At 37.4% G+C, this 25,155-nt stretch overlaps 1 protein-coding gene across 2 annotated transcripts in view; it reads right to left on the bottom strand.

The window, feature by feature from the left end:
- Nucleotides 1-3,446: 3,446 nt before the first annotated feature.
- LOC123759033 (uncharacterized) overlaps nucleotides 3,447-25,155 on the bottom strand; it is a gene marked incomplete in the record, with an annotated part of 115,218 nt that continues 93,509 nt past the window's right edge. The window contains 6 exon segments of one of the 2 annotated variants that reach the window (XM_069324853.1): nucleotides 3,447-7,641; nucleotides 8,396-8,538; nucleotides 8,792-8,941; nucleotides 19,702-19,719; nucleotides 23,454-23,523; nucleotides 24,182-24,386. In XM_069324853.1, coding sequence (XP_069180954.1) covers nucleotides 5,218-7,641; nucleotides 8,396-8,538; nucleotides 8,792-8,941; nucleotides 19,702-19,719; nucleotides 23,454-23,523; nucleotides 24,182-24,386 — 3,010 coding nt within the window. 2 annotated transcript variants of the gene reach the window in all.

The following is a 25,155-nucleotide window of genomic DNA, read 5'->3' as shown; positions in this document are numbered from 1 at the left end:
GCTATTTTGGCAACTCTAACAGAATGATATACTTTTGCAGATTAATGCCCACACATGAATTGCTTATGCTCGCTTGTATTAGCATCAAATATCAATAACTTGGGCTCATCCTATTTTCAGCCCTGTTATTGAGACATTCTCTGAATATAACAAATATTGGATTATACAATATATAGATGTTGCTGTAGAACATGGGATTTCTCTCTCTACCTAATTATAATTGCAGGATGAGAGTTATGCTCAAGGTGTGTGTTGTCTTCCATATAATCTTTGCCGTTAAAGTTTTCAAGTTTCCAATAGTTTTGGCACCCACTACCCACGTGTTTAATTTAATCCATCTGTCTACTAGTCTACAAAACATTATTTATATACATTATATACTACAAGCTCATTCTAAACTTTTGTCTTTATATTTTGTTTAATTATATATGTGAACAGTGATGCATCATCCAGGCAAGTGATAATAATTTAGGGTAAATAACAAGAGGTCATTAGGAACACAATTCACACTATTTATTTTGTTTGAGAAATCACAACACATGTATATTATTTATTATCATCAGTAATATTTCTAGTCATTACACAAGAACTGTACAGACTTTTCAAATAAAAACACAGGTATCAGTTGCGAGAGGGGGGGGAGTGGGGGGATGGCTGCCCAGGGGGGAGGGGCGCCGGCCCAGAGCAATGAATGAGGGGCGACCAGTGACCTGTGTAGATGAGGAGTGACCTGTAGGTAGGCCAGCAGGTCACATCCACACCACCAGTCACACACACCAGCACCACCTCCATGTCCACACCTATAACAATGCTTATTATTGACACACCTGGTATTTAAAACAATACCAAAAGAGTTGAGTAGAAGCATCCCAGGGCATGAGGTTGCCATACTGCTGGCAGGCAGGCAGGCGGCAGACATGGCAACCTACTTGTGACAGAATGGGGCATGTGTGGGCATGGAGATGCAGGAGTGGGCAAAGTGCCTCAGCAGGCCACTTGCCCATACCACTCATGGCTGCAACAATGGATTCATTAAAGCTCAACAGCGAGAAGCAGAGAGACCTTCCGTGCCCATAACGGAAAAAGTGCAGTAACGGCAATAAATATTTTAAAAATATATGAAACATCTGGTATAAATTACAAAACTTATTTATGTACTCTACCCACATGGATACCTGCCTACCTTCAGAGCAACACACGACTATCCTCATTATTCTCATCATACACAAACTGAAGACTGCACTGACGTCAAACACAGGCTGGTACAAAACTCTCAGTAAGTCCTGGGTAGCTCAGAGCACCACCTAGGGGGAAGCCTAAACCTACTGTTTTCACTTTATACAAAACAAGAAGAAAAAAAAGATAGCAAAGTGTGAAGAAGCTGGCCACGAGCCTATGGTCATGGGAAGCTGTTAAGGGAAGGGGGGACGGGGAGGGTGAGGGACAGGGCGTGAGATTCACACCACCTCTGTAAGAGGAAATTGCATTAGAAGGTGAAAGAGAAAAGCTATATACACACAAAATGCTCTCAAAATATAAGCTATAAATACGGAGAGGAACGTGAGGTAAACTAGTCATGGATGGAATACGGTGCCACACACGTCACCAGTGACAGCGCTTGCACCCCCGACCCTAGCCGAGGGTGAAAAACGTAGCTACACTATCTAAAAGTGTATCAACAAAAAATTAAAGTGAGAATAAATAAAGCACATTAATGATAACATAAGAACATTTCTAATATAGAAAAGACTGGAACAAGACACGTTAGGTACCGGGAGAGGTTGGGTGAGACCGCCAGCTGAGAGGAAAGGGAGGTGAACTATCCATAAATGGTGATGGTAGTGATATAACGCTGCCACCACCACCATCACCACTACTGACATTAGCTCACCAACACCACTGTCACTACCACCACCACCACAGGCACCACAGGAAAGACTGGGAGAGGGAAGGGGGGCCTTGAGCCACGGGGGGACAACACATTAACAATGAGATCATGCGGCACACCGGACCCTTCCCACGGTATCCTGGTACACACCCTATACTACACCACCACACCCATGACACACCTATAATACACTCATAATATACACAATCATACATGTGCACCAGTGGCACCTTGTGCACACAATAACCACCATTCAAAAGTGACACCTGTGGTGGTGGCAAAGTTACAGATATGGTACCTGGTAGCCGAGGGAGAAAGACAGGGGGTGGTGAGGCTGCCAAGATTAGCACCTTGCACCACTGACCCTACACACCAACCACACCTACAGGGGTTGTCAACACTAAAGTATGCACACTACTACTGATCCTCTCGTCTTATTGCTTAGTAAGTCGAAAAAAAAGAGCCACAGCTGAAAATGTATTCACGGTCATCATGATCTGAAGTGTGGATGAGCTATTGACTTTTACACATTATTGAGGCGAAAACATTTATGCCAAAACATTATAACTTGCATAGATTACAATCGTTTTGATTTTAATTTCTCCTAAAAACAGTAATAATGTTTGCCATCAAGCAGGTGGTCTGATATGTTTGTCAGGGTCATGGGAAAACTGAAGCAGTGTTGGTGGTGGCCAAGCTGCCAGTGACCACGTTGGGGGGAGCTCACACGAGACTCTCACCTCCACCCGTCGGTCCAGTTAGCAGTCTGGGGAAACATCTTTAGTGTATTTTTAGCTGCCTCAACTGCACCAGTAGGGTTTTCTAGTTTCCAGCCTGAGCTATTGTGGAATAATGTCAGCACAATCTGTGAACTGCTACAGAGAATCTTCAGTAATAAAACAAATATATCCCCTTAACAACATACACATCAACAAAGCAAAAATGCATAAAAAAGTTACCTCTGGAAAAAAGTATCTGGGTTAAAAGGATCCCATTATCCTTTTATTCGATAAATTTACTTGGCAAAACTATTCATTACATATAAATTATTTGAGTCTTTGCCTCTGTTCCCCTCAAAATGACAGGTAATACAGATTTACAACTGGTTTATCAACCAATTAAACATCTAACAATATATATTCTTGTAGATAACAAAGATCATACATACAACCAACATTAATACAACCATTCCAACCCTCTAAAAAGGCCCACAACAACAACCCACCCACACGTAAGTCAAACACGCCTTCCCTCCCCCCCCACACACACACACAGTCTTGACATTCAGAATACAACCATTCATTTCCCTGCTGAAAGTGTCATTGTACCAGATAAAAGACTGTTAAACATGGCAGAGGAAACTTACAGAGCCATAAGAAACTATACTGTACAACCTGCCCTGTACCTGACTAAGGTGTATGTGTCCCCCCCACGATAATAACACAGACCACTACTCAGCTTCTAGACTGTGCTGACATATATCTCTATTATCTTCATCATGTCAAATTTTACTTAAATTATCATATACAGTATATATTATATAAACTGATTATTTTTATTTTTTTTACAGATTTCCCAAAATATTCAACATTAGATATATTATTTGTACCACACATGAATTTATATAAGTAAATTATAGCCTTAACTTGAGTTAAACATGGTGGGAAATATTAGCCAATTAACTACTGCAATTTGATGCTCCTTAACACAGCTCGACACCACAACCCTGACTGTCTACTGCTTGCGGGCAGACACCAGGTTTCAAACAGTTGGATACAAGAGTTACGTATCAATCAATAGTTGGATACAGACGCCAGATGCAAAGCCATGGCATTGATAATTATGTCAAGAATTATTTGTCATTATTAAATTAACCCAACATAGTCAGTATTATATATGAGCAATCAGAAGTCCTTGAAACTAGTGTAATGAGATTCTTAAGAGATATATTAAGGGAATGTACTTTTGACAGTCTACACACAATGCAAATGTTACCAACACCTAACCTCACATAATTACACAGTTCCTACAGCCTCGATTATTATATAGCAACATGAGCTGCATCTATATATTCAGGCAGTGCAAGGAAAATTAGATGACAACAAAACAAAATGAACTTGTATGATTGGTCAGCTAAGTTTATGTACTGCAATTGAACAGGTGTCGACCAGCAAAAGTGCCTTTCCTCATTATATCTCCAAAACATGTGTCTACTGTGAAGTAGATAGTACCCTTGAAATATTCATGGCTTAACAAACTGTATCAAATAGTCTGTGACAATTTTGTTCTGGGGGGTTTTTTACTACAAATCATTAAACTGCAAATATGGGTGGTAGATATAAACAAGTGTGTTAATATAATTTCAAAAACATCTGTCAACACTGTGCGCATGAATGATTGATGACTATATTGCACCAAAAGAGTATTGTGCTGTCCATATAAAAGGGTCTGGCTTCTTAATACTACTTTACATTATCTGTTGGAAGGAACTGTCTCAACACATACTTGTTCACAATCCTCCTGGACTGGGTACCAAAACCACTTATTTTTCATCACCATGTGGAAGCCAAATGGGACTCCTTGTTTGTCACTTCCACACACACACACTTCTCCACATCACAAGTTTCTGTCACACAGTCTGTAAAGATTGATGCACATGGGGGTAAGCTCAGTTCACTTCTGGCAGGACCTTCCAGTTTTATTGTTCACTGTTATGTGGGGCTTTTTAGCCTCTAAAATCACTGTTGTGGAGGACTTAGTCCCCAGTTTCACTGATAGAAAGTACTTGTTTTATGTCCCCTTGTTTACTGTTACAGTGGGACTGTGCTCCTGGATGGTCAACGGGACCATCCAGAGAGGTGGATCCTAGCGTTTGTGAGCTGTGGTGAATCTGCCACGAGGCAGATCGGTCAGTTGGCCTGTTACACGGCTCATGAGATCACTGGCCATTATTAGTGCACAACGCAGGAATGGTGATGCAACACTTGACGCTGTTCACTGAGGGGAGGAGTGCTGCTCTGGTGCATCACAATGCTTAGCAATTATTATTACCCTGTCATATATGGCAAACACTCCCTTCTCCACACACAGAGAACAGTTTACATACAATTAATCACTCAAGTGCCACAACCTCCTTCACTTTATCACTTGACAGTGAGGAGACGGAAGTGGAGCTTACCAGGTGCTCAAGGGTAACAAATATATAAAAAAGCTAAAACAAGGAACTGACACTGAGACGATACAGTGAGCATGGGAAACAGTGAGACCTATTTCCTTTACATGGCTAGTACACTACACCAGAGTACTTCTATCATTACTATCCTTGCACCTTAAAATCCCCCAAAGCCCATGCCCATACTGGTTTGTTTGATACGCTCCAGCACGGCATTCTGAGAGTAGCCTTGAGTATAGGGGGAGTTAGCATAAGGGGACGGGTAAGGGAAGCGTGGAGAGGGTACGTGAAACCCGGGAGCTGTTGGGGGATAGGGAAAAGTGGAGTGCCCTGGAGGGGGATATCCAGGTGCAGCATCACTATATTGTGAATAAGGGTATGGTAGTTGTGACCCTGTCATGCCCATGGAGGAGTGAAGAGCACCCATGGGACCCATGGAGGATCCACCCATACTTGAGCTCATGGGTGTGGGTGAACTCATTAGGCTGGGAGATCCCATAAAAGATGAGCCCATGGAAGGGGTTGGAGCCAACATTGAGGGGCTCATAATATCTGGATAAGAGGAGTGAGGGGGTGGGCCAGGGGCAGATGGAGGAGCAGGAGAATAGGACTGGCTGTACATGGAGGGGGAAGGGGCTGGGGCACTGCTCGTCAACGATGACACACTAAATGAGCTAGTTGACGCTTGTGGTGACCCCAGGTCATAAGCACTACTATACGACATAGTGGTACTAATGCTGCTATTTGCCAGTGAGCTCACACTGAAATTTGTACTGAGGTTTGTACTGTTGGAGCTATAGTGAGGGGAATATGGGTGTGAAGACTGAGGTGAGCCATAGTGGGAGGTGGGGTATGCTGAAGCTCCTGAGCTGCCTCCCCCTGGGTAGCTCTGGTATGTGGAGGTGGGCGGAACGTGACCAGGGCTGAAGGGGGCTGATCCCGCAGGGGGGCCAGGGGTAGTAGGATTGGAACAAGGGGCAGAATTTGAGTGAGCAGAATGTTGGCTGCTTGTTTCATGTTCATTTAGGCTAGGTATCTGGTCTACTAATGACTCAAGACCAGATAAGCTCTTCGATGCTACATCCCCCTTGCTCACAATCGTCGGTGACTGCCCCGGGTGTACAGCAGATGGTTTCACCATTGATGGTGAGTGTGAAGCGTTTGAAGGATATGAAGGGTAATTCTGGTATGAGCTGCCATCTACTGGGGTTGTGGGGTTGGAGAATTGGCCAGGCATTGTAGGGGTGAGTTGGGGCTGGTCCCTGGTAGCTAATGGTACAGATGCCTTACCATCTTCTTGATGACTTGGAGTGAGAGCTGCAGAACTTTGAGTGTCTGAAGCACCAATAGACATGTCTCCTTCTGGCATGCTGCTAGGAGGCTCAAAATCTGGTTGCGTCATGAGGGGCGATGCAGGAGGAGAAGAAAGACCTAAGTGGTGCTCTTCATCAACTTTTAAATCTGATGGCGTATCCGTTTGTTGTTGACCGTAAGATGTCGCTGTTCTTTGCTGGTGTTGAGGGTTGACAGGGTTGACCGCTGGACCAGGGGAATATCCTGGAGACTGACCAAACTGTTGTGGAGTTGGTCCTCTTGGAACCATTGCTGCAGGGTGGTTGGGGTTCTGATTGAGGCCTGGAGTCTGAGTGTGAACAGGGGGTTGATTGTGGCCAGGACCCTGATTATGGCCAGGGGTCTGGCTACCAGTGTGATTTGGGGTGAGGCTACCACCTCCATGAACAGGGGTATGGCTACCATATTGTGGAGAGAATGTCTGAGCACCTGGGTTTGGGCTAAACCCTGTTGGGGACATCATTCCATTCATATGTGCCATTCCTACAGGTGGAGGTGGGGGCTGCTGCTGACCTAACTGCTGACTTAATTGAGGATGCTGACTTAGATGCTGCGGATGGTGAAGATGTTGCCCTTGCTGCTGTGCTAACATTTCTTTTAGAGCTTTAGGTTTCCTTCCCGGTCGCTTTGGTGGAGGAATAGTGCCATCTTCTAAAACTTTCTTTGGTCTTCCTCTTTTTTTCTTTATTGGTTGCTCACCATTAAACATCAATGGGTCTGTATTTTGAGGCCGAGGCCGAGGACGGGGCGGGGCATTCGGATCATCTGGAGTCTTTTTCGGTCTGCCACGCTTCTTCCTGATAGGTATGGTGGGACAATCCATACAATCTAGCTGTTCTCTGGTCATCCCATTTAGGTTAAAAAGTGTTCGTGGCATTTCTTTGCTAATTTCATCTTCCTCTGCCTCCATATCAAGTTTTGTAGGCATATCCATTTCTTCCTTGATAACTAGCCTATCCTCGTCATTCACTGGGGAACCCATGGGATCAGGCGGCCGGCATAGGTCTACCGGTGGACCCTCGCACCCAAGCTCCACCTTCTCACTAGGTTCCATTTTTAAATTCTTTACTTTTGCATTAATAAATGTAATTTCCTCTTCGTTTAATTCATCCAATGTACCTTTCAGGAAATCTCTGAATTTTCGAAGAGCCGTATAGAACGGGACTTTGTCAAGAGCCCTCGGAAGCTGTGCACATCGCGCTGACGATGACGGCATCACCCACACGTGCTGGAAAAAAGTTGAATCATTATAGGGTGAAAGTGAGAGTTTAAGCTCTACACAAGTGATACTAAAGCAGAAGCAACTTTAAATCATCATAATACTAGTATCTACAATTAAAATCTACAATTTACAGTTTCTTTACTTTGTCTCTGTTACAGTGCATTACATGCCTTAATTTAAATGAGAACTGCATGTCTGTATTCTTCCACAAATATTTTTATTAATTATTTACTTTCATACTGTTTAACGTCCAAGTCCAAATAGAGTAAATAAGAACATTTCCTAAAGAACGTGTGTGGCATGCTGCTTCAACTAATCAATCAAAAATACCTTAGTAATACCTTTTTAAATTGGTGGTCATAAAAATTATAGCACCTGTTATTATTAATAGTGTTTTTATGTATATGTTATATATTAGCCAAGAAATTGTTAAATGTTCTTCAAATATATTTATATAATAAATTGTCTGATACACTGCAGATATCTAGAACTCTCATCACACAGATACTGTACAAGGCAGAATCAGCAATAAACTAAATTTACAGTACGCAACTTATTCGTGAGAATTTAAATGGTCTATATATCTTAACTGAAAACTACCTCAAATATTTTAGCTTATATCTTCACAATTTGAATATTTTATCTTTCCTGATGGCACTGTATGAAAGCTCATTTTTGGAATCTCACTTTTTGGGCATACAAAATTGTTGTAATGAATATAGTAAACATGCTCACCAACTCCATAAACACTCATACTTACTGTGCGAGTTCCTTCAATTTTTTCCGGTTGTCTTCCGAATGAAAATTCTTTTTTTCCAGAAAATATTTCATAAATTCCTTTACCATTGAAGACAGCAATTCGAGGCTGATATCGTTGCAGTTTTGAGAGTAGGATTTGTCCACCTGTATAAAAAGAAGTAGATATGTAATGAAAAAAGAACACGACCAAGGACAAACTCTAGAACATCGTGTGATAAACAATGAAGAAAATATGATTGCTAGAACACACATGAGAGTATCTGTCATAAATGCATACGCAAAAACTGAAAAATGTATGGGCCACACACTTATCGGAGTAGGTGATAGATGCTTTTTTTTCACATCCCATGAATTTATCTTAACTTTTCAAATATGTATGTTTAACCTGATACAATACCTTCTTTTATCTCTTTTCGCGTTAAATCTGCTGATCCCCGTGTTGTGCGAGCAACAATATTAGTGAAGCCAATGCCATGTTCTAACAAACGGAAGTCATCATCAGACGTTAGTGGTTCTGGGATCAGTCCTGACAGGTACAAGCATTTCCCTGCAACAAATGATTCTTACATTATTTATACAGAATATTGCCAAAGAGCCTAAGCAAATTACTAATTCATGCTCTATATACTGTATAGATATAATAATAAATGCTAGTTATTGACTCTTTATCAAAGTTAAAAATGAGCCAGACAAATATACGTACTGAAGGCAAAAACACGTACTGGAATATATACAGTAGTACTGAACAAAGAACAATTCTTTATATGATGCATAACTACCATGAAAACACCAATTATAACAATCTTTTTATTAGAAACTCAAGAAAATTTTTAACTGATATAAGAAAAATATATGTAAGGGGCAACGATGTTTCATAAAAGCTTTTGAAAAATATTTTATTCTTTCAAAGTGAAGATTAGAGGGAAATTTGATGACAGAAGAGTTAATGAACTAAAGAACTACAACTCAAGAACATTAAGACCGTATGTATGATTTAACATGGGATTTAAACTTAAGTACATATATAATACAGGAATTGCTTGAACAAAGGACATGAAGCAGTATATTTAGGAGGAAGCGAATCAGTGGCACAACGAAGACATAACAGAATATAAGTGTATTAGACCAAAATATTATTACAATACACAAAGTGGCAAACTGATAAAAAAAAATGGGCAGCGGACAGAGAGAGGATACCGAAATGTCACTGAGTAAGAAGTCACAGAGGTTGTCTAGAGAGGAGGGTAATACACTGCCTTGTGATTTTTTCTACTGTACTTAAAAAAAAAATCCAAACCCCATGGATAGCTTGTAATATAGTCTTTATTGATAATTAAATGTCTGAGACAAAAGAATCTTCCAAGAAATATATATAGTAAAATGAAAATACAGTGTTAGTAATGGACATGCAGTACAATATGTATTAACTAAAGTATGAAATAACAATATTTTGACAAGTAACATAAGAGAACTGTTATGTTATCCTCCAATCTCCCCAGTAACAGAGTATTCTGTTCATAATTCAAATGACACAGTTGGAATAGTGATACTGTATATTAAAAAGTGCTTGATGTTATAAATTAGAATATGCATGACAATGTTTGCAGCATTAAAAATGTCACCATTAAACAATTCCCACTACTTCTTCAAGGCTATGGAATTTGGCACCAGCATCGTTTTCTTTAATGATTAAATAAAGTAAGGGTGCAGAAGCTGCAGCCTTAAGGCTGCATGCGACCTATTATTTTACTCAGTCCAGCCTTTTAAAGCAATTTAAATTAATGAAACTTGATCTTGTTTTGACATATTTGAATATATACAGCACACAATACAATCTTCGGCCTTATGAAATCTTCGCTAAGTAAAATATGATTGTCATATGATGACAGGTCCCCACACTGAAACAGAGCATTCATAAAACTTGATTCCAATTGTTTCAACGTTCACTCATAGACAGTATTTAAGCAGAGAGCTTCAATGAACACAAGCCGGCAAGATGTAAGCAATGAATGCATGATATTCAAAACTAGAACAAAATCTCGGAAATCTTTTAAGAACAGTAAAGTTAACCATCACAGAAGATATTTTTAAGGTGTTTTCTCATTTATGGAGCAGTAAACACATTTTGCCAAATCTCTATATACTGTATATCTGAATTTAAAAAATAAGAAAACAAATTTGTGTAGCTTCAGCTTATGTAAACTAAAGAGCCAATCCATTTAATAACTAGAGTACAGGCAATAGTACACACTGCACGAATTTGTAAGTGTGTGCCACGAAATGAGTACGTCTTCATCGAGCTTATGATATGTGTAACTTCATTAAGTAAAATAATCTCTTTTCTTGAGAAGGATGTACCATATGTTCACTATTTAATGAGTTTTCAACATCCTAAAATGTAAATTTTCCTCTTTGAAAGATTTATTTCCATACCCCTATTCATGACCCCAGTGGATATAATACATTATAATTAATTCAATGATTACTGATAATTGTACATCAATTATCAATCACAAATTACTTAATTAAACAGCACTGACAAAGATATTCACTACATACAAAATGCTTGCCAATTTGCTGTATGCAAATCCACTCGGTTTTCCAACAACGATAGAACATTAGCTAATATGATATATATAAAATGTTACATCTAAAACAAAATCTGTGTTTTGTAGCAGGACTGAGAAGGAACGTTCCAACAAACACAGAATACTCACAACATTATTTTCACAACAATGTTGCTACATTAGTGTTGTTACGTTGTATGTTTGTCAGACAACAACCAACCCTAACTTTTCCTCCTAGGTCTAGTATGCTAAATATTGTGTTTGTTAGGCCTAGCATTCTTACTTAGCCCTAGAACAGGTTAGGTTTATCATAAAGCTGTTAAAGTTTTTGGTTATCTCTTGTTCTTGTAGAACAAAATTTCTTCTTTTTTGGGTACGACATTCCATATTTTGTATATTCCATCCATAGTAGCAAGAGGTACTGTGCTGTCAATTTAGTAGGATGGGTTTTGCACATCACAGACTATTAGCAGAGGCCGCAAACATTTCGTACAAGAATTTGTGAGTCCTTAAGAGTAGAAGAATGAAAATGCATGAATGGTAGTGAGCACAAATGAGGCAATAAGAAACATGAATGTGAACCAATGGCAATGAGCAACACTGGTGTGTAAAGAAGAATGGGAAAGCGTGAATGCAAACGAGCAAGACTGGGGTATTAAGAAGCAATGAAAGTGCATGGATGGCAACAAAGAAGATTGGGGCACTCAAGAAAGGAATTTTACAGTAACAAGGTCAGTAGTATTTGGAAACAATAACAGATTTTAAATATCTGTGTAGCAGGAGGATATATCGTGTCTGAAAAAATTCCAAAATATAAGTTGTATACTGGAGCCTATACAAAAAATGTGATACCTGTAAATGGAAATAGGTACGGCCAAAGAAGTGGTAATGTTTGCAGCTCAGCTGGCCTTTATGTGTGAGTGATATATGAAGACTCAATGGAGGACTTACAGAAAAGACAAGCAAGAACTCTTACTGGACTAAGAGACTTTCAGGTACAAATTAAAAGTTTAAACTAACAAAGTATGTATTCTTTTATGGGCACTCTCTTATACTAGGCAAAAAGCACCTAGGTTTGCATTTTTTGTTTACTTTTCACTAATACAGTATAGTATTTTTCCTGCATTTTATTGGAACGGCAGAAAACTAAACAATGTTGCATGAATTCACTAATACATCAGAAAATTTAAAAATCATTTAATATGTTTAAAACTTGCATATATTTCTTCAAAGTAGAAGGCTGATAGGGTTTGTACAGCTCTGAACTACCTTCTTTAATGTATCATTTTTCTTTACTTTTTGTAATTTCAGCATCCAAAGGTGTGGATGTGAAGAAGACAAGAAAGACTATCAGAAAACAATGTAAAGACACAAAAGAGACAAGAAAAGACATGGTATGGAAAATTTGATGTTAACGCATTTCCTGCAGTCACCAAGGGACAGAGGGCGAGGAGCTCACAGGGTAAGTTTTGCAACCTGGTTGTAGGTGATCGTTATTGTTCACCTTGTGGTTTCCGAAGGGACAAGAAACCTATTTGGCCTCTCAAAGTCCCCATAAGAATGCAACCCCACAACATCTGTCTATATTCTGGGTAACTAAGTGAACAAATGAATCAGATAAAAAGAAATATGTCCAACTATCTCTCCCATCCAGGGTCCTAGGATGTGAAATGAGGATATAGACCACTGCACAACATGACCCATTATGTATGAAGAGGCTCCGTCGCTGGTATGGTTATTATGGCCATGACAATAGCTTAACGACCAATCAGCAAGTAATTTTAGGCCAGAACATAGCTCAAGACTAGAGTTAACACTCAACTTTATATACACCAAGAAGTGGGATATACCTCTTTGTACATGTATCCCTTGTGACTTGTTTGTGGGCGATCATTACATGTACAGATGCTCAGTCGGTGGTGACCTTGTCTTCAAAGTGCCAACTGGCTCTTTTTCTGGAGAATCCATGTTTCACCAAGCAAGATAACACAAGTTAAAAATGAGCAGTCAACAACGGGCAATCAAGATTAATACCTTCTTTTCCGTTTCTTGATATTAATTCTCTTCTTCTTTCATTATGAAGTATGAATATGGTGGGCATGGGAAGGCGGCCATAAATGAACTGCCTATCCAATATCACTGAGAATCACCTTTTTTGACAACCTTACCACATAGATAACACAGATCTAATATCTTTCCCTCACTGGTATACTGCCAAGAATTGTTTGTGGCCACTCCAATCTCGCCTCCACATTGCCCATCTTTAATGAGTGAAACTAAGATGTGCCTGTTATGAGTATAAGAATTCGCTGATCACTTACTTGTACTTAGTCATAGCGTTATACAATTGTGCACTCTATGCTTCCCACCAAACTTTAGTGCATTATCCATGGCATGTGTAATGTCAGTGATATATAAAGTCATTTGTGAAATGCAACTGTCAACAGGCAGTTGACCCTTGACCTTGCACCACTCTACCCAAGAATATATCTGCACAAAAGAGCTGGCTAGAGCCTTAACTCATGAATGCAGATTTAAATACAGTGTTGGTGTTAATTGATTTGTCCATAAGTGACTCCATCCTTAAGTGACCGGCTCCAAAGGGAGCCAGTCGGCCGAGCGGACAGCACTTCGGACGTGTGATCCTGTGGTCCTGAGTTCGATCCCGGGCGCCGGCGAGAAACAATGGGCAGAGTTTCTTTCACCCTATACCCCTGTTACCTAGCAGTAAAATAGGTACCTGGGTGTTAGTCAGCTGTCACGGGCTGCTTCCTGGGGGTGGAGGCCTGGTCGAGGACCGGGCCGCAGGGACACTTAAAAAGCCCCGAAATCATCTCAAGATAACCTCAAGATAAGAAGATCCTGCTCTGTAGTGTAAGTGACACTATTTACATACTGTACATGTAATTACCAAAATAATATGCTTGAGTATAGTTACAGGATGTGAGCCACACTCCTGGTGTCCTGTCTTCCCGTTAATCTTTGTTATATGTGCTGAAGCTTCCAGTGGTTTTGGCATACACTACCCTCTCATTTATTTGATTCCATCTCTTTGCCACTGTTTGCAAGTAAAGTTTTACTTTTTTTTTTGCCACTTTCTTAGCTTGAATTTCTGTCCTCTTCTCAATGTTGTGGGACTCAAAATTCCTTATTAACAATTTTGACAATTCCTGTCATAAATGTGAATACCGTACAGTAATTTCAGTAAAACACATTTGACATACAGTATTTAACGTCTTCAGCCTCTCCTCATAGCTCTTGTATTTTAGGTCCGTGAGCCATTCAATAGCAAACATTTGCACCTTTCTTAATTCACTGATATGCTTTTTGAGATATAAACACCACACAACTGCTGGGTATTCAAATTTAGGTCTCAGGTATGATGTGAAATTATTTGGTTAGCACATTTTCATTCATGAATTTAAAAGTACTGGATAGTAGTTCTGAAATTGTTGCACACAGCATAAGTTCCTCTAACAATGACCTTCATGTGATCCTCTAGAAAATTTACTATCCAGAACCACCTCCTACATCTCTTTCTTCAGCCGAGTTTTTAGTGTCTTTTATTTCACATAATCTATAGGTTGAATGTAGCTTTGATTTAACTTATTGGCATTTATAAAAACTGAGTTTCATTTGCCATTTGTTGTTTCATGTGCTTATTTTGTCTAGATAATTTTTGAAGAGCATGACACCCATCTAGGTCTTTTATTTCTCCTAGTAGTTTTTGCATCATTGAAAAATATGTTCATACAGTATTACTTTGTGTCTCTTCAAGTAGATAATTTTTGTTACAAATGGTTATTACTAACAGTAGTAGTAAGCTTTCTGTTACTCTGCTAGTGACATTCCTGCAATCCAATTTATTGCTTCATATCACTGCTCTCAATCTTTTATCTGTTAGGAATTTTTGTTGTTTTTATGGCTGGAATTCCCATAGAACCTGTTTCAATACTCAACTGCAGCAGCAACATTACAATCTCTTTTTCATCAGGTGGCTTGACACATCTGTTACCATAGCAATTCTGAATAGCACTCAGCCACCAAGTAGAATAAAAGTATAGTTTGGTCAGGTAAATTGTATTGTGGTAATATCTAGATTTTGTTATCAAGGTCTAAGATCTTGTTTTGTTTTTTCATAATATATTTAAAAATGATGCATCTTATGCTGTGTCCAACGCAGACCAGCGTATTGAACAACATCATTTATATGACAGAGCTACTGAGATAATGCAAGGAAGATGACTGGACAGATTACATCAACATATCTAGTTCTAAAATACACATTCAATAGTGTCCAATTCAAAAAGTTGTTCTGGAAATTAGAACACATAGGAAGGGTGAAAGGCAGACCTACAACCATGAATGAAAAAAATTATAATGCATCAGAAACAATTTGTACTATTGAAAATATATTTAAACAAAAATGTGTAATTTACAAATGGTAAGAGCAAAACAAAGCACCCTCCTACCTACCTCAGCAACAACAAGCTACAAAACCACCACAAAAATCTACACCATTAATTAATTTATGACGAGAAGATGTATACATGTGCGTGTATAATCAAGACCTACAAAAATACACTCACAGGCATTTGTCATTACTACCTCTGATTCTGATACAACTTAAGTCAAAATCACAGAATTGCACTTCTTGATATTGACTTCTTCAAAGTGGTCTGAGGAAGCAAAATACCAAAATTCTCAACAGGTTCTAACCACAACACGAAAAATACAAATTACTTGCCATATTCCTTAAAGGAATAATATCACGCCAACATTAAGACAAAGAAAGGGTAAAACTAAAAGTATTTATACAAAATCTAGTGCTTGATAGGGTTGAACATCTGAGGTGGGTGCCAATACAATGTTTACATTATAACAAACTTTCATTGTTGATAATTTGCAATCTATTTGGCATGAAACAAAACTTGGATTGAATTCAAGTCCAACATAATCTTCTGAGAGCTGTATAAAGCTGTACGTACTGTGTAAGGGAACCCAAAATATATATGGAAGAGTCAGGCAATCCCATTTCATATTACACGCATTCCAAGAGAAGTAAAATGGGAAATTATATCAATAAATGATATGAATCTCTATATAAAGAAAATAACTAGGAACACAAGATCACACAAAGATGCTTTTAGATGTTAGACATTCAGGTATTATCTTTTAAATTAAAAATATGGAAAAAATAATGTTCTACTGATTTGAATTTTAAGAAAACAATAAAAGATCTAACATTTTCTTGTCAGAACAAAAGATCTATTCACCTCACCACAGCACCAATGAGAAAACATTTCAAATCTTATTTAAGAATTGCAAAAGATGATCCAAAAATCAATTCACGTCACAACGAAATCGAAAACAAAGATAAAAAAATGTGATTACATTAAGAAACAATAATAAATGATGTATGTTTGAATTTGCAACCACCTTAAGCAATCTAACTATCCACTCTAATTAGCTTGCTGTGACCCACCCTTACAATGGTTGGTACTTTACATATATAATAATAATTCACCAATTTTTCCACAATGCAGTCATAGGAAATGATATTCCATGATAAAAGTACAAACCAATGCTTGCCACTGAACATCCAGATAATTGGACAATAATCTTAGAAAGAAATGTCCTTTAACTATACGAGCAATTAAATGCAAAATTTGCAGAAAGAAATGAACATATTACCAAATTTCTACAATCAACACCATCTAAAAGATGGGGTGATATCATATCTGTACTGTAAACAGCACAGTATGTAATAATGTGAATAAAAAGGAATGAAACTCATTGAATACCGAGAATTATTTTACAACCCTTAAATATGATCCAGTGATCATATTCTATTTACACATGTTACTGATTTAGGGGTGACCATGACCCGATGTACCTCAGCTATACGGGTTCAGAAAAGGTTGAAAGGGGGATTCTATTTACATATTTAGCTTATTTTATACCATCTGTGGCAATACACCTGATCTATTAGGCATTTTTCCAAAGCAAATAGCTATGCCCTCTTCAAAATATCGGGTAATTTGTTAATGAGCAAAAACAATTCAATTTTAATATGAACGACCTAATGATTGCTGATAATGTACAGCATATTTTATGTCGCAGGCACCAGAGGGTAACATATGCAGCAGCATGGCATGACAAGAGCGTTTGGACCATGTTTTTCATAAATTGTCTGAAAGTATCACTGAGAGAGTCCCAAATGTGGACTAAACTTTCTTTAAATGCTTAAAATATATATTATCTTCTTCCTAGGTATGAAAGTCTATATTATATCTGTTTAGCATTGTACGGTTTAGAAAGTAATACAGTGCATAAAAATAAAAAAAAAATTTGTCTGACAGCAAAGACAGTCTTAAAGTCTGATAGTGTAAATTAAGATGAATAAATAAGACTTATAACCAAGAGAAAATTAGGAGGAATGCTAATGAAGAGGCATAGGGTAAAAACAGAATGATTCAGAGAAGAATAGGAAATGTTTGGCGAGCTTCGTGAATGGAAAAAACAGGGAAACAGGGATATACGAGATGCTGGCATGGTGGATTATACCTGTTCAATTTTTTTTTTTTTTTACCATATTGAAGTACAGTTGGTTTAGTAATGCATTTTAACGAATGGTACATAATGCCCTTATTATATCTATTAAATGCGCCATAATTTTACAAAAGAATAAAGAATTGTTTAAGAATTTATCTTACACAGCATTAAATTTAAAAGATGGTGTATTGATCAATCTATCATCCATATGTCTTTTTAAATGAATGAATTGGCAATGAAGCCTTAAGTGGAGAAAAAACACAACTTTGTATATAAATTTAGATTAATCTTATACAAACTTAGCTCTCATTACTAGGTAAATTTGTAATAAGTTTCTTTGGGGTCGTCTGTATGTATCATGTACGTCTTCTTGCATACTTCCAGCAGGGTGTGTAATACAGCTTCCACTCCAGATGGGTATGATGGATGGATGAATGGACAATGGTAGTTAGGTTTGGAACCAAGTGCTAAACGTGTGGGTTACTGAGCACTACTTCAGACAGGTAGTGCATCATCCCCGAACCCGAGTCCAAGATCTAACCACAAAGACGGCAATACTTGTTTTAAGACTTTTTCAGGCTTATGCAGGAATTCTATATAGGCAAGCAGGCAGCACTTAATTTAACTAAAAATAATTTTATGCAAAATAATTATAGAATGCTTCAGCAAGAACAGTACAAAAAAAAAAGCAGCAGTGAAACAGAAAAAAATGAAACAAGTGTACATATATAAAAGATAAATAAATGCAACAAAGAGACAGTAGTGATAACTGAAGCCTTGCATGTATGTATAGCAAGTCCAGCACAAGGCTTGTATGTATGTTTAGCAAGTCCAGCACAAGGCTTGTATGTATGTTTAGCAAGTCCAGCACAAGGCTTGTATGTATGTTTAGCAAGTCCAGCACAAGGCTTGTGTGTATGTCAAGAAAGTCCAGCAATGGTGTAATTTGATTACAATAATGGATTTCTTTGCATAACTGTATCATATTTTCTTGCAGTTATCATGACCCCCCACAAATATGATGTGATAACTAAAAGCATTACTGCAAGATTGAAGTTATGTGCAGCATTCTAGTAATTTGTTAATTACTGCACTCTGCACTATATAGGTTACGTTCCAAACAACAATCAATGGTTGTGAGTTTGGTTATTAAAAGTGGGAGTAAATATTATTAACAAAAATATCAGAGAGCCTGTTATCAGTGAGAATAAGGAGAGCCTGTTTGAAACAGGAGTGCCTGTTATAAACTACAGTGAGTGCCAGTTAAAAATGGCAGTGGAAGTGTCAATTATAATAGTGGGAGCGGCAGTTATAAAATACAGTGGGAGTGGCAGTTCTAAAATAAATAAAGCAGTACCTATGAGAATTAGTGCAGCATTAAACATGGGGATTTGCAAGCAGACCACAAGAAGGATTAAAAACAGGTTTAATATTTACTAAGAACCTTTTAAACAGATGGAGAATCAAAAATCAAATATGTCAAATAAGAGATTTGAAAGCAGAAAAACTGCCATATCGTCATTAGCTGCAAACAACATAAATGTGAGTTAGAAGGTAAGGCAAAGTTTTATGACAGGGGGTTGTGTAATGCATACATATTCAGGTGACAAATTAACCCCTTAAACTGCAGCAGTGAGGAAGGCAAAAATATCTGTAATGGACCTTCTGAAAAGTTATACGTGAAGATGTGAGAGTAAACTGAATGAACAAGAGGAAACCACAGAAAGACACAGCAGACTGACAAGAGTAAGCAAAATGTTAAATACTGATGACTTATGAATATTAAGAAGAAAATTCAAATTAGGAGAATATAACAAAAGAGGCGGGTATGAACACACGATAAGGCAGTACATACTGAAGATGACCAAAAGTATGGTGGGATAAAAGAGTGACAAGATTCTAAAGAAACAAGAAGAAGGTGATAGAGAAGGAGGTGAAGGAGGAGGAGGTTTAGCATGGCAGATCCTGCTGGAAAATGGAAAAGGATCTATAGAAAACTTGAGTAATTTGATTTGAACAAATATTTTTCTTCTTTTGGCAATTTTTTTGTGCTGACAGACTTCAAAAAAGATACCTGTATCGAGTTACAGTATAATGAACAGTGACCAGTTACATGACTTTTATAGCTTGCAATACAAAACAGATGCCCCTTGCCACAACAGTGTAGAAGATCACGCCTATTTACCTTGATCGTAGAAGCTCGCTTTCATGAGAGATTGTGGAAATTAAATTTGTTGTTAGTTGTACAGCCACAAGAGTAATTTGGTGTATTTTAATTATGGGCTCAAAATAACAAAATTGGATATGAACTATTTTCTTAATTTAAGAGTGTCATTTACATTTAATCCAACTGTGCATTAGGTTATGACATCTCCAAAATGAATAATGAAATATTATATATATATATATATATATGTCGTACCTAGTAGCCAGAACGCACTTCTCAGCCTACTATGCAAGGCCAAATTTGCATAATAAGCCAAGTTTTCATGAATTATTTGTTTTTCGACTACCTAACCTACCTAACCTAACCTAACCTAACTTTTTCGGCTACCTAACCAAACCTAACCTATAAAGATAGGTTAGGTTAGGTTAGGCAGGGTTGGTTAGGTTCAGTCATATATCTACGTTAATTTTAACTCCAATAAAAAAAATTGACCTCATACATAATGAAATGGGTAGCTTTATCATTTCATAAGAAAAAAATTTGAGAAAATATATTAAATCAGGAAAACTTGGCTTATTAGGCAAATCGGGCCTTGCATTGTAGGCTGAGAAGTGAGTTCTGGCTACTAGGTACGACATATATATATATATATATATATATATATATATATATATATATATATATATATATATATATATATATATATATATATATATATTTATATTTATTATTTATTTATTTCAAATGAATACACTGTGATCTGAGCTGGACATTATTAATAAGTATTATGCCATTTATACATAAAGTACTTTTCAAAATAACAGGATATTTATTGTGGTTTGCTATTCATTGAGTGTTCCACAACTGCTACTAAAACATACTGAAAATATTCTGTCAATGGCTTCTCACTTGATGATGGATTTTATTCCAAATAATACATTTCTATGGGGAGAGAGATGTGCACAATTTACCTTAATTTTAAAGAGAAATCTTAAGATATTTTTTTTTTAGTGTTTTAAAGAGGCTGATATGAATTCAAATATTTTAATTTGGACTCTACAACAGCAAAAAATAAATAAAAAAAGGCAAGTGTCATGAGTAGTATGACTGGAATATTGGATATCTGTGCCGGGAATACTGGATATCTATGGTGATGGGAACATTGGATATTTATGACAAGAGCACTGGATATCTATGATGATGGCAACTCTGAATATCTATGATGATGGGAACTCTGAATATCTATGATGATGGAAACACTGGATATCTGCAACGATGATTATGATGGGAATGGTGGATATCTATGATGATGGGAACGCTGGATATCTATGATGATGGGAATGTTGGATATCTATGATGATGGGAATGCTGGATATCTATGATGATGGAAACAATGGATATCTGATGACAGGAGCACTGGACATGTATAATGGAAACACTGGATATCTATGATGAGAACTCTGGATATCTATGATGGAAATTTCCTGGTGTCTGTGACGGGAATACTGGATGTCTATGACGGGAATACTGGATGTCTATGACGGGAATACTGGATGTCTATGATGGGAATACTGGATGTCTATGACGGGAATACTGGATGTCTGTGATGGGAATACTGGATGTCTATGACGGGAATACTGGATGTCTATGATGGGAATACTGGATGTCTGTAACGGGAATACTGGATGTCTATGATGGGAATACTGGATGTCTGTGACAGGAATACTGGATGTCTATGACGGGAATACTGGATGTCTGTGACAGGAATACTGGATGTCTGTGACAGGAATACTGGATGTCTGTGACAGGAATACTGGATGTCTATGACGGGAATACTGGATGTCTGTGATGGGAATACTGGATGTCTATGACGGGAATACTGGATGTCTATGATGGGAATACTGGATGTCTGTAACGGGAATACTGGATGTCTGTGATGGGAATACTGGATGTCTGTGACAGGAATACTGGATGTCTGTGACAGGAATACTGGATGTCTGTGACAGGAATACTGGATGTCTGTGATGGGAATACTGGATGTCTGTGATGGGAATACTGGATGTCTGTGATGGGAATACTGGATGTTTGTGATGGGAATACTGGATGTCTGTAATGGGAATACTGGATGTCTGTGATGGGAATACTGGATGTCTGTGATAGAAATACTGGATGTCTGTGATGGGAATACTGGATGTCTGTAACGGGAATACTGGATGTCTGTGATGGGAATACTGGATGTCTGTGATGGGAATACTGGATGTCTGTGATGGGAATACTGGATGTCTGTAACGGGAATACTGGATGTCTGTGACAGGGAATACTGGATGTCTGTGATGGGAATACTGGATGTCTGTGATGGGAATACTGGATGTCTGTGATGGGAATACTGGATGTCTTCCGAGATATATTCCATCAAACTGTCCTTTGAAGGATACGAATGACTGGAAAATATCAAAGAGCAATCACAAGTTAAGACTGGAGGAAGAAATCAAATATATTAGTTTGTATTATTTGTGTTATTAAAATGTGCAATACTGCCTTCAGAATACTGGATCATAAGTATTCACAACTAAACAATTGATGGAATTTAAATGATTCTCATCTATTTTGTAAGCCATGCTGAAAAAAAGGGGAAAAAAAAGAGGGAGTTAGGAAATAAATCAGCCTCAATATTAAATGAAAATAATGTCACGTACCATCTGATCCCCCTCAATGTAACACAGCATTTACACAAAGGATGGAATTATTCTATAACCTGTCAGCAATATGAAGAATTTTGATCAACCATAATTTTATACTTCTCATTGATCTGCATAATATCACTAATCTAACAGCTTTTCAAGTTTACGTTGCTGATATCATGTGAAACTTTCTTGATTATACACAACACTGACAAAACCACATAAAGCTATATTTGAAAGTCACTTTCAGTTTTTATCTACAATGAAAAAAATTATTTTCTGAAAAACTAAACTGAAACAACTGCAAAAATAATACAGTACAGTATAGGGTAATAACAGAACAAGAGTTGTAAAACAAGTGAATAGGTTTGACCATCAGTGCAATAAAGGCAGGTCATTGCTAATTATGATCACTATTAGTCCCCCTACATCTGAGCAAAACTAGCAAGCTGTTGAAAGTTATTATCAGATCAGTATTGATTCAAACAAAATGGCCAGCTGCTGTTAGTTATGATGTCACCATTATTGACCCCACATCTGAGCAAAAATGGCTGGCTGCTGACAATTATGATCAGAACAGTATTGACTCATATTATTGTATGACCTTGAGATGTCTTGCCCTATTTTATAGCTGTATTGCATCCACTTTACTGCAATGGAAGATGGCATAACAGGCATTATCTTCATTTAATAAAACAAATTATAATCACATGGGGTAACTTTCAAGTCACAAAACTAGAATTAGGATTAAAAAGAACGCTGGACAATGTTGAAAAGAATGCTTCATGTCACGTTTTATGCAGCAATGGTTACAAAGCCATCCTGGGTCCTTGATAAAGTGATCGTGTCTCGATTAAAATGTCTTACCACAAAGCAGTATAAACAAATCTGCACAGTCTAGAGATGAGTAGTAAACTAAGAAGTGAAGGGACAATACGCTACGAATACCAAGGGTCGAAAATATAAACTAAATTATAAAGTACACAAAAATAGAGAAACAATGAAATATAGTATGAGGAAAGAAATGGAAGAAATAGGAGAATAAACTATGAGAAGAAGGGGGAGGAAATGATCTCTGCTAGTACTCACAGAAGTGGTTCCCCGGGCCTGCATAATGATGTCCCTTGTATGCCGCAAACAAACCTGGATTTATTCCGATCTGGAATGGGAATTTAGAAATCTTCATGTTACCATGATTAAACTGTTCATCCGGGCACGGGCCCATTGGTTGGCTTCAAAATTTAACAACTGTTGCAGCCTCACTGATAAGTATCACAGCTTATTCTTTATGAAATTACCTCAAAGTGATGCTTTCCAATGCTAAAATTTTCAATATAATATTTTAGCTAGAAGCTAATTACTGCCTGTAAACTACAGTAGAATGTACACAAATTTTAAGAACATATTACTCACCAATTAAATTAATTAATATTTATATACTATAATTAATTCACTTTATAAACACTACAGTATTTATACTGTTTAATTTAAATATTGTGAAATACAGTACTGTATACAGATATTTTCTTCAGCACTACAAAAATACAATGAGGCTGTCCAGTGGTGTATATTAACCCCAAAGCCATTTATCCAGTCTATGTATAATGGCATCATATAATTCAAGAAAATTCAGTTAAGAAGACTCAGTGCTAATATTCAAGGAATTGCAATAATGATACAAGTTATATTCCAATAGAAATTATGTGAACACAGTCTGAAGCTTGAGGTGATCCAGCCACATACAGACTGATATGAACAGCACTTGAGGGGTTAAGATGATTGCTTGGTTGAGATCAACTATCTTCTGTGATACTCACAATGACTATATCCAGGTTGGGACTAAGGTGATCTGGTAAGGTTTTCTTAGTTACTTCTTCTTCAGGAATACCGTCAAATCTGTCGACCTTCTTCCTTTGCTTTATAGGCGCTAGGACTGGTTTGCCGTCGGGACCAAGTTGCTTCCACTTTCGCTTTTTGGCCTCGTGGGCGGCTTGAGCAGCAGCTATTGCTAATGGGTCACCACTGTAAAGGAATAATAATTCAGTTTTCCAAGAAAATATCAATATTTTCCTAGCAAAAGTTTTAATTTCAAGCCTTTCAATGCTGATAAGCACAATTAAATTCCCAGTGCCATGTTTCATAGAAACTTAAAAATATATATACTGTATATATATTCAAGATATACAGAATTCTAGAACTCAATTTTCTACATAAAAAAGCAGAGACACTTTCCAATGTACAACTTAATGATCACTTAAATGATGCATTAGCTTGCACCTTCCTAACTCAGAATAGCCTATATATAAACAGGTACTGTACAGTATGTACAAATTTCTTATAATATTAGTATTTAATTAAAATTATATTTTACTGGTTCATATTACTAAAGTTTTATAAACCTTTAATCTCATATCTAGCTTAGATACACAAATATTTATTGTATGGTGAGACATCGTTCGTCTCTGTCAGCAAAATATATTCTGAAATTTTCACCAGAATCATGGTAAGACACGACAAAAGGAATGGAATTGGTGCCACATGTCTTAGTATCCCCTCCCCCAACAAATCTGGAAAAACGACATTGATAACACTGATTTAATGTTACTCAAGTATTTTGTCCGCTGGGAATTTTCTTGATGTCAAATAGCACAGTTTATGCCAATGTAAATACAGGACATAAAGCTCTCAAATTTTATATTTTTGACAAGAAACAACATTCCTCCTAGTCCAATAATTGTATATCAAGGTGATTTATTTAAATATGTATCATATACATAATACTGTAACCATA

Source organism: Procambarus clarkii, chromosome 15, assembly GCF_040958095.1.
Source record: "Procambarus clarkii isolate CNS0578487 chromosome 15, FALCON_Pclarkii_2.0, whole genome shotgun sequence".
Taxonomy (NCBI): domain Eukaryota; kingdom Metazoa; phylum Arthropoda; class Malacostraca; order Decapoda; family Cambaridae; genus Procambarus; species Procambarus clarkii.
The sequence above is the reverse complement of the archived record's forward strand: the minus strand, read 5'-3'. Positions and strand labels throughout refer to the sequence as shown.